This window comes from Nycticebus coucang, chromosome 9 (assembly GCF_027406575.1).
Source record: "Nycticebus coucang isolate mNycCou1 chromosome 9, mNycCou1.pri, whole genome shotgun sequence".
NCBI classification, from domain to species: domain Eukaryota; kingdom Metazoa; phylum Chordata; class Mammalia; order Primates; family Lorisidae; genus Nycticebus; species Nycticebus coucang.
In genome coordinates, this window is record NC_069788.1 from 63,204,948 (window position 1) to 63,216,520 (window position 11,573).

The following is an 11,573-nucleotide window of genomic DNA, read 5'->3' on the forward strand; positions in this document are numbered from 1 at the left end:
CTTCCCTCTATTTCTTCACCTTCCTACACACTACAACTCCCCTTAAACCAGGGGTCCTCAAACTTTTTAAACAGGGGGCCCATTCACTATCCCTCAGACCGTTGGAGGGCCGGACTATAGTTTAAAAAAAAACAAACTATGAACAAATTCCTATGCACACGGCTCATATCTTATTTTGAAGTAAAAAAAAAAAAAAAAAGGAACAAATACAATATTTAAAATGAAGAACAAGTAAAGTTAAATCAACAAACTTATCAGTATTTTTTTCTTTTTTTTACATCAGCACTTTCAATGTCGTATACATCAAATCACAGTAAAAAAACAACCATAAAAAAGACGCGGCCCCTCTGTTTTCACAAACAGCCCAATGTATTCCAGTAAACCAAGTTTATATTCCACCATCAGGTGTGGTTCTCCCATTACTTCACTTTGTGATGGATCATTAAGAATATCTTCAAATCCAATGGTCTCATCGTTACCTCTCAAAATATCCAGTGAAAGGTTTGAGCTCGAAAGAAATGGAAGACGCTGAACCTGCTGCACTGCCTTGGATTCCATCTGTAGTTTTAGTGGAGCAAATAGACCTTGGATGTTTCTCAGTGTGGAAAAATGCATTTTATCTTGGTTGAGCTGGAAATTTTTTTCTGATAATTCAAGAGGATGACTAGGCAAAAGTTCATTTTTCACACAAGAAAAACCTTTCCGAAGAAGATCATGACTTTCAAAGGGTCCACTTGCTGAAAGTTCAGTAACTGGAATACTGTCCTTTGGCTGTGATCCAAGTCCTCTGGCATTCATCTTCACGGACTCCGCGAACAGTCTCTCAGCCCCGTTACCTACAGTCTACCCCGCCGCTTACTTCCATTTCCCAACTTATCAGTATTTCAATGGGAACTATGGGCCTGCTTTTGGCTAATGAGATGGTCAACGTCCGGTTCCATATTTGTCACTGCTAGTCGTAACAAGTGATGCAACTGTGCATGAGTTAGTCCCGAGACTGAGAGGAGTCAGAGTGCGGCGCACATTCCACACATGCGCACTGTGGACCGGGAACAGTCTGCTGCTAAGCAGGACAGGCAGCGGTGGCAAAAACACGGCAGGCCGGATAAATGTCCTCGGCGGGCCGTAGTTTGAGGACCCCTTCCTTAAACAATCTCTCTAGTTCACACACGCTTGCGCGCGGTGCTTGAAAATATTGCATGAAAACATTCTGAATTTCAATCACATTACAGTAAGTCCCTGAGTCACAAACATCTGACTTATGTACAACTTGAACTTACAGATAAAGGCTGTTACAGTGAGTCACGAACATCCGACTGACATATGACTCACCTTATGAAGGGAGGCCATTACAGGTAATAAGTAAATGTACCTGTTTCACCTTACATACAAATTCAACTTAAGAACAAACCTACAGGCTGGTGCTCTATGGGGAGGGCTCCAGCCACATATGCCGAGGCTGGCAGGTTTGAACTTCAGCCCAGGACAGCTGAAGCAATGATTACAACTATAACAAAAAAAAATGGCCGGGCATTGTGGTGGGCATCTGTAGTCCCAGCTACTCCAGAGGCTGAGGCAAGAGAATCGCTTAAGCCCAAGAGTTTAAGGTTGCTGTGAGCTGTGATGCCACGGCACTATACTGAGGGTGACATAGTGAGACTCTGTCTCAAAAAAAAAAATTAAAAGGTGGTGCCTGTGTCTCAGCAGGTAGGGCACCGGCCCCATATACCAAGTGTGGTGGGTTCAAACCCAGCCCCAGCCAAACTGCAACAACAACAACAAAAAAAATAGCTGGCCATTGTGGCGGGTGCCTATAGTCCCAGCTACACAGGAGGCTGGGGCAAGAGAATCGCCAAAGCCCAGAAGTTGGAGGTTGCTGTGAGCTGTGACGCCACAGCACTCTAACGAGGGCAATAAAGTGAAACTCTGTCTCTTAAAAAAAGAAAAAAACAAACCTACAGAATTCATCTTGTTCATAAACTGAGGACTGCCTATGATATAATCCACAGCAGAGACTGCAGGCTGACAATTCATGAAAGATGCGGTTGGTTTGGCCAGCAAAATGTTTCTAACATCTTTTAGCTAGTTGCCAACATTTAAAAATAGAGAATTTTGAAAATCTAAATGGACAGCTTGCTTCTAAAAACGGGGAAGCATGGCCAGATGGGGCCCCATCCCCTCAGAGGGCCACCATCTGCTGGAGATAAGTCTGTGTCGTCTCCCTAGATGGGGAAGGGGCATTGTCTCTAATGCGCAAACCTGACCCAAACACATACATCGTTGTTTAAGTTTGCAACTCCTCCTGGACAGTACACGCTGAGAATAATGCCTCTTTTCTAGCTCAATTTTGCAGAAATTGGGGCAGGGAATTTGTGTATGCCTCTGTGTGTGTTTGTTAAATTTATTTAAATAGATAACTCAGTATCAACATGATAGAATTTGGAGTACTAAATCTAACACCAAAATGAGGGGGACTTCCTTTGAGATATGATTTTACCTTTGAAAGAACACTAGAGATTAAAAACTATAATGGTATTGTTATTATTAAGATTGTTGTTACTATAATGAGTAGAAATTAGCCTGGTGTAATTTACCATCCTGGTGATCTCATTTCTTTTACTTAAAATCTTCTATGTCAGAAGTAAGGCAGAAGGGAAGAAAATAATCTCCAAATTAAAATTTCCTGTTGAGTTTTCCTTTAATCTGGTTAATCTGGTGTTGGGTAGTTTATTGGAAATGCTGGTTTTCACAGTTGTCACTGAGGCAGAACGTCTACTTTTTAATTAAATTTTGTTTTCAAACTAGATAATGAATTTTATCTGACAGATTAACTTTGTTTTTTCTTGAATTGCCCCTAATTCCTACTTCTGAAGATCACTTTTTTTTTTCCTGAGACAGAGTCTGGCTCTGTCACTTGAGCTAGAGTGAAGTGGTGTCATCATAGCTCACTGCCACCTCAAATTCCTGAGCTCAAGCGATCCTACCACATCAGCTCCCGAATAGCTGGAACTACTGGCAGGTAATTTCTCTATTTTTTTGTAGAGACAGGGATCCCACTTTTGCTCAGGTGAGTCTGGACCTCCTGAGCTCAAATGATCCTCCCACCTTGGCCTCTGAATGCTAAGATTACAGATATGAGCCCCTTCACCAGGCCCTGAAGATCACTTTTAAGAAAAGTGAAGTATCTTAAAATATTTAATAACACTTAGATTAAAATAAAAATAATTATATTTCCAGGTAACTACAGCCTCATGCCACGGGTATTAATTAACTTGTCTTTCCTTCCCATCCCATTTAGCAAACCTCTGTCCCATCTTTTGCTATGTGGTCTTCATAAACTTAAGCCCACAGACTCTATGCAGGAAACCTGTCTTTTACTTTCTTTCACATAACTTAGATTCGGTTTCTCACCAGGGGACTCATTTTTGGTCATTGCTGGGACTTTCCCTATACCAGATCTTCCTGTGTCCTGCATTGACAAAGAATGAGCAGCTATCTCTGTTTCCATCATCTGTCCACCAGAAGTCCCCATCATCCGGGGTAGACCAGATCCCTTCTGGCCCTGTGGCTTCAGTTCTTCTTTACCACCTGCTGGAATCTGATTCAGATTCCCAAGTAGGTAGAACTAAGGTGCCTGCCACACACCTAGCTTATTTTTCTATTTTTAGTAGAAACAGAGTCTTGCTCTTGCTCAGGCTAGTCTCAAACTCCTGAGTTCAAGTGATCCTCCTGCCTCAGCCTCACAGAGTGCTAGGATCACAGGTGTGAGCCACCACACCCAGCTGGATTTACTTTTATATTTGAGAAACACACAGTATTCCTCCTCTGCCCCATCCCCCACCCCACCCCCCACCCTGGCCACCACCACACATAAACATACACCTTCCTAGAACTTGTATGGAGATCTAGAAAGGAGGGGGGGCTTTTGTACCCGCAAGTTAACAGATGTGCAAATTTGAAAGGCAACCAATGTATACATTTGAAAACCAAGGTAAAATATAAATACACATCTTGTCATTGCCCCTTTTCTGGTACCATAACAGAATGCAAAAGAGTGGATCATTGATGAAGGAAGGAGATTCATTTGGCTTGCAACTTTGGTGGATGGGAAGTTCAATATTGAGGGCCACATCCTGTGGGGGCCGTCCTGCTGTATTAAGACCTGGTAGAAGGCATCACATGGCAGGAGATGATGAGAGTGCTGCAGACAGAAAGAAAATGGGAGCCGAACTTACCCCTTTATCATGAGTCTACTCCTGTGATACCCACTCCTTCAATAAAGGCATTAATCCATTCATGAGGACGAAGGCCGCATAATCTAATCTTCAGGGTCCTACCTCTTAATTTTGTCACAATGACAATCAAGTTTCTTTTTTTTTTTTATAAGCAGACTTTAATATACAGGAACAACACTGTACATCAGATCACTGGAACTTAATCATTTAGCATAACTGAAACCACTTGGTTAGCAATATCCCATTTCCCTCTACCTTTATCCCCTGGCTATCACCATTCTCTCTGCTTCTATAAGTTTGACTATTTGGATTCCTGATATAAGGGCGATCATGCAGTATTTTTCCATCTGTGACTGGTTTATTTTACTTAACATAATGTCCTCTCACTTCCTCTATGTTGTTACATACATATGGCAGGATTTCCATATTTTTAAAGTTGAAAAATATTCCTGTGTATGCAAATATCACAATTTCATTATCCTTTGACCTGTTGATGAGCACCTGTTTCCACATCTTGTCTACTGTGAAAAATTCTGCAGTGAGCATGGAAGTGCAAAAATCTCTTTGAGATCCTGATTTTAATTCTTCTGAAGAAATACATAGAAGTGGGAGTGCAAGATTATATGTTTTATTTTTAATATTTGAATAACCTCCAGACTGTTGACAATCAAGTTTCAACATGAGCTTTGGAGAGGACGTTTAAACCATAGCACATCTGTTTGAAAAGAGAAGGAATCACAGCATCACAGCAACTTAGTGTTTTCAGTTTTCAAAAAGATGAATTTCTATTATGAGGAGGTGGAGGTTATTCAAAGTACTGTGGATGTGTAAATCCAGACATTTCCCCCTTTTTTATTATCTATGTTACTACGTTCATTAGACTATAATTTATAATTTCCAGGGACAGTAATTGCCATCACAATAACAGAACCTTAAGGGAGATGGGCAAAGTGAGATATTCTTTATTTATTTTTAAACCCCCCCCCCAGATTTTATATTAACTTGTTCCAGAATGTCAAGATTAGGTTTCGAACTCTGTGCGTCTGATGAATCTTTTGATATTTCCTTCAGTCTCATCTTCTGTCTACCATATGATTCTTAAGTCAAAGGTTTTAGCTTTGCAGCTGAATTCCAATCCCCCAAATATATGCAGTTCTAACCCCAAAGCACAGGCAACAAAAAATAAAATAGAGAAATTGTGCTTATTAAAATTTTTTCAATTTTAGGCATCAAAAGACCATATCGACAGAGTAAAAAAGCCACCCACAGAATGAGGGAAAATATTTGCAAATCATATATCTGATAAGGAATTTATAATCAGAACATGTACAGAACTGACAAAACTCAACGACAACAAAAAAGCCTGATTAAAAAATAGCCAAAGGACTTGAATAGACTTGTCTTCAAACTATACCAACGGCTAATAAGCACATGAAAAGATGCTCAGCATTGCTAATCATTAGAGAAATGCAAATCACAACTACAATGAGATACTATCTTACAATGATTTACTGGCCAAGAAAATCAGAAAATAATAAGTGTTGGTAGAGAAATTGGAGCCCTTGTGCGGTTGGTAGAAATGTAAAATGGTACAGCCATTATGGGAAAGATTTGTGCCACACCTTCTGGGGCAAGACATGATTGCAAGAGAGACTTTACCTAACAAATGCAATCAGTGTAACCTGGCTTCTTGTACCCTCAATGAATCCCCAACAATAAAAAAAAAAAATTAAAAATAGATGTAACATATGATCTAACAATTCCACTTCTGGGAATATACCCCCCCCCCAAAAAAAATTAAAAGTAGGATTTTGAAGAGTTATTTGTGCATTCATATTTAATAGCAACATTATTCACAAAAGCTAAATTATGAGGCAACCCAGTGTCCATTGGTGGATGAATAAATAAACCAAAGGAGAGATAGTCGTATGATGGATATTATTCAACCTTAAAAAGGAATTACATTCTGCTGAGCAAAGTGGCACATGTCTATAGTCCCAGTGACTTGGGAGGCTGAGGCAAGAGGATTGCTTGAGCCCAGAAGTTCAAGTCTATCATGAGCAATGTAGCAGACTGTTCCTAAAAAAATTAATAGTAATAATGATAATAATTAAATTCTGCATATGCTACAGCATGGATAAATCTTGAGGATGTAACACTAAATGAAATAAGCCAGTCCCAAAAAGACAAACACTGTATGATTCTGCTTATATGAAGCATTTAGAGTAGTTAATTCTGGAGCCGGATGGTGGTGATAGTCACACAACATGATGAATATATTTAATACCACTGCACTGTATACTTAAAAATGGTCAAGATGGTAACTTTTATGTATATGTCTTAGTCCATTCAGGCTGCTATGAGACAATACCATAGACTGGGAAATTTATAAATAACAGAAATGTAGTTTTTACAGTTTGGGAGCTTAGAAAGTCCAAGATCAAGGTGCTAGCAAATGTGGTGTCTAGTGTACCTGTTCCTCACAGATGGTGCCTTGTGTGTATCCTCACATGGAAGAAGAGGGAAAAAGGACAAAGAGAATCCTGCAAGATTTTCGATAAGGGCACTAATTCCATTTGTGCACTAATTCCATTTGTGAGGGCAGAGCCCTCATGACCTAATCACCTTGTAAAGGCCCCACCTCTCAATACTGCTGCATTGCAGATTAAGTTTCAACATGAATTTTGGAGGGACACAAACATGCAAATCATAGTAGTGTATTTTACCACAATAAAAAAAGGAGGGGGAGAAAATACATTCAATTCTTTAGAGAATTTTGTTGCCTATCAAAAGCGACCAGTGGGGTGGCATCTGTGGCTCAAAGGAGTAGGGCACGGGCCCCATATACCAGAGGTAGTGGGTTCAAACCCGGCCCTGGCCAAAAACTGCAAAAAAAAAAAAAAGCGACCTGTGGGAGAGCTACTCAAGAAAGCTACCAGGGTGAGAGTTTCTTACGCACAATAAAATCGGAGAACAGCATCTGCAAATCAGAACAATTAGGAATTGCTCGCTCCATCTCCTCTTTCCAGACCAATAGAGAAGGATATGCTTTTGCTTTAAATCTGTCTTCCTCTTTTCTCCCTGATTTTTTCATAGCTACGGCCCAAGTCAGTGCTACACCCTAATAAACAGTGTGTAGTGGTTATGGTGTGCCCTGCAGAGTCTGCATATGAGCTTTCACTTCCTGCATTGAAATCTTAACTCATTTATTTTTGTTCTTGTATTATGAAGCTATCTTGGAAGCTGAAAATTTATCTAATTTTTCTTTTTCAGTTGAAATCCCTTAAGTTTTGATTTGTGATGTTTTCTTTTGCCAAGAAAATTTGAAAAAGACTTAGAAATGAACAATGCCAATAAAATGGATTATGAAGTATCCATCTGTTAGTCCCTTCTGGGTTATCTCCTTTATTGTTTTAAAGTTATTTTTATTTGTAAAAAAACTAATAGTGATATAAATTATTCTTTTCCATAGTCATACAAATAAATTGTGTTCAGTGGAATCCAATTGATTATTGCCCTGAAAATTGACCTGTTTTACATCCATTTGTTAATTCCTCTCAGTATTTCCTTTTACCTGTATATATGTCAGTATTTGAATTACTTTTTTTGATTTTTATGATATTTTAGTGCTTACCTCATTACTTAAGGAGTTAAATAAAATCTTGACCATATTTCCATGAGTCACGATTTTACCTTTATGAATTAAAAAGTTATTACTTATTAGATTATCAGTTATTAAGAGCAATTTATTGCTTAATTTTATTTCTAATTTTCATTATGATTTTTTTATAAATGTGTAAGTTACTTAAGAGTACACTTTTTTCTTTTTCTTTATTTTGAGACATAGTCTCACTATGTCACCCTCGTTAGACAGCTGTGGTGTCACAGCTCACAGCAACTTCCAACTCTTGGGCTTAAGCAATTCTCTTGCCTCAGCCTCTGGAGTAACTGGGATTATAGGCGCCCGCCACAATTAAGAGTACTCTTTTAAGTTACCAACATATCAGTTTTTTAAATGGTTATCTTTTATTGTTAATCTTGTAATATTTACAGAAATGTGAGTTTCTATTGTATGATTTCTTTAAATTTTGTTGAAATTTTCTTTAGGACCTAATACTTGGTCAATATTTATAAATGGTCCCAGTCTACTTGGAAAGGATGTATCATTTTTTGTTAGGTTCAAACTTTTCTAGCCTTACTTATTTTATCTTTCTATGTTATTTTCTGGCAAATATATTAAAATTCATCACTTTGATTAGGAACTTAAATTTCTCACTATAATTCTGGTAGTTATTATTTTACATATTTTGAGCTATTTTTTGTTAGGCTGTACAAATTAATGAATAATGTGAGTGTAAGTGAATTATTTCTGCTATTTTTATGCAGCATTCCTCTATTTCTATCACTTTTTCCTCTACAAAGCCTTTTGCTTAATATTCTATTTAATCTGACATTGTTTTATTGATCATTTTTTCTTTTCATTTGTATAGTATACCTTACTAGTTAGTATATAGTGTACTAACTATATCTGTCATATAGAAAATTAGTCTATCTTTCATTATTTCTTTATTTTTAACCTTTTATATAGCTTTGTTTAAGAATTGTTTCTAGAAAGTATGGTATGGCAGTGTTTGTTTTATTTTTATTCTACCTGATTATTTTTTTCTTTTAATATAGTATTTAATCTACTTAGATATATTGTGACTACTCCTCTACGTTAGTTTTTTTTTTTTTTTTTTTTACTGCCTTATTTTGTGGTTTTTGTTTATGGTCTTTTTCTTTGTACCTCTCCCTGATTTTTTTTTTCTTTTGGACTGAACATTTTCTTAGACTTACTACCTCTACCTTTTTTTGTTTGTTTGTGTGGAGATTATAGATTATATCACTTTGGTAGTTACTCTTAAAATTGAATTAATTAATAAATTAACTAATGTATTTATTTAGAGATTAGGGCCACACTCTGCAGCCCAGGCTGGAGGGCAGTGGCACAATCATAGCTCACCATAGTCTCAAATTCTTGGGCTTAAGGGACCACTCTACCCGATCCTCCTGAATAGCTAGGAAGGCCCCATCATGCCTGGTTAAATTTGTTTTTAAGTTTTTATAGAGATGAGGTCTCCTTATATTCCCCAGGCTGTTCTTAAAATTTTTAAACACGTAAAGGAGAAAAAAAAGGGAGATTCAAAACAGTCTGTGTACTATGCTATTTTTGAGAAATACTGAAGCAAAAATAAGAGTACATGTTTATATGTTATATATTTATAAAAAGAAAAAGGATAATTAATGGAAAGACAAAATAACACAATATTAAAAATACAATATAGATCAGTAATAACAACAGATCTAAATAGAATGTCTCTTAATACATTCTAATAATCCAGTTATTATTATCTAATAATAATCCAATTATATTAAAATGAAACCAAACTGAACAAGAAACAGTCGCCTAAGATAGTCTATGTGAGGATTATTAGAGACTGGAGGAAGGAAGTTGAGATTTTTTGTATCATATTGAGTTTGGGACCATATGAAAATATTATTTCGTATACTTCATTATTAAAATTATGTAATTAAGATAAAAATTGAGATATATCTTCATTTAAAATTTTTTTCACTCATGCATACATCTCATAACAACCCCAAATCACTTACTATCTTTGTTCTTCTAAAAGAAATACAATGCATCTTTACCAAGCATTATCCATTAAACATCCTTTCCATACTCATATCATTACTATTTAGGCTTCTAGTCTTTAGAGGGTTTGGGTTTTTTTTTTTTTTTTTTTTGTCATGGGGAAAGGGTCTTCCTATGTTGCTCAAGTTGTAGTGGCCTTATCCTAGCTTACTGCAACCTCGGACTTCTGGGCTCAAGTGATCCTCTGTCCTCATCCTCCTGAGTAGCTCACACTTACAGGGGCACATGCCCACGCTGGCTAATGTTTTTGCTGTTTGAGAGACACAGTCCCTCTGTGTTGGTCAGGCTGGTCTCCCACTCCTAGCCTCAAGCTGTCCACTTGACAGGAGCCACTGTGCCCATGTCAAAGCTAGTTTTGTAGCCTTTTAGTTTTATCTTTTTTTTTAACGTGAGATTCTTATTTAATCTTTATTTCTTATTCACTCTCATACTTGTTTTCCTAATGTTTGCATAGTTACTATACATTCTTTGAGTTAAGTGCCTCTAAGAACTAGGGAAATGACCGGCAAGTGGATCCATGGATCCACTGGACTCACTGTGTGGTACACTTGACCCCTGTAACCCCTACTGCAAGGGAGGGTTAGGATAGAGCTGTGTGTCAGCGTCAGGTCAGAGCTGGTGTCCAATAGACTTTGAAAGACCTGGGTATGCCCCTTTATACCAGTGTTTTGTTCCCCAAGTAAATGGTTTTGGGTCCCTTCGGACAAGGCTGGGGCTTCATTGTGGTATACCCTTGCCTTGGTGTTACAAGGTCTTCCTTATGGGGACACAATCTTTCTTCAGTGGGTTCTAGATATGAGAACTGGCTCCCAGACCTAGAAAATGGGCACTCAATTGTGAGTTTTCACTGGGGTGGCACATCCATTCTTTTTTTTTTTTTTTTGAGACAAGAGTTTCACTTGGTGAGTTTCACACACCAAGGGTAGAGTACTGTGGTATCATAGCTCACAGCAACCTCAAATTCTGGACCCTATGGGATCCTCATGCCTCAGCCTCCCTAGTAGCTGGGACTACAGGTGCCTGCCACAACGCCTGGCTATTTTTACGATGGGGTCTTACTCTTGCTCAGGCTGGTTTTGAACTCCTGAGCTCAAGCAATTCACCTACCTCAACCTCCCAGAGTGCTAGGATTATAGGAGTGAGCCATTGTGCTGGCCAGCGCATTCATTCTTAATATCTCTATAATACTGTGTGTGTCTGTCTCTTTCCTGCTCCCTTTCTTAATATCTTTTGAAATCAAGCAATTCCCTTCCTGAATATGCATCGATTTTGCTCCTAGAGGCACTTGATTCTACTGGAAAGCTCCATAGAGTCTTCCCATCCAGGAACGTGGACTTATAATCTTCCCTTGGAGTTATGAACCCTATTCAACAATCAGACAGGATTAAGTGTGCTCTCTTCGGGGTTGTAAACAAGGATTCATGTGTGTCCTGGATACTACCTCTGGCTCTAAAGAGACCTTATCAAGTTGAGATGGCAAACACTAAACTATATGGGAATTTAGCGGAGGTAAATGTATGGGTGACAGTAGTTCCCTTGTTGGAAAGGCAGTTTTCCACCTCAGAAGGATTTAGAATTAAATTTAGAAATATTTAAGAGTATCAAACCCATGGTATTATTTTTATCTTAGGTCATTTGTACAC

The 11,573-nt window shown here is 38.0% G+C and overlaps 1 protein-coding gene across 1 annotated transcript; it reads right to left on the reverse strand.

Annotated features, from left to right (window-relative positions):
* Positions 1-279: 279 nt before the first annotated feature.
* On the reverse strand, positions 280-864 carry LOC128593117 (proteasome maturation protein-like). The gene has a single exon (XM_053600881.1). The coding sequence runs from the start codon at positions 796-798 to the stop codon at positions 304-306; it is 495 nt and encodes a 164-aa protein (XP_053456856.1). The 5' UTR covers positions 799-864; the 3' UTR covers positions 280-303.
* Positions 865-11,573: the final 10,709 nt, after the last annotated feature.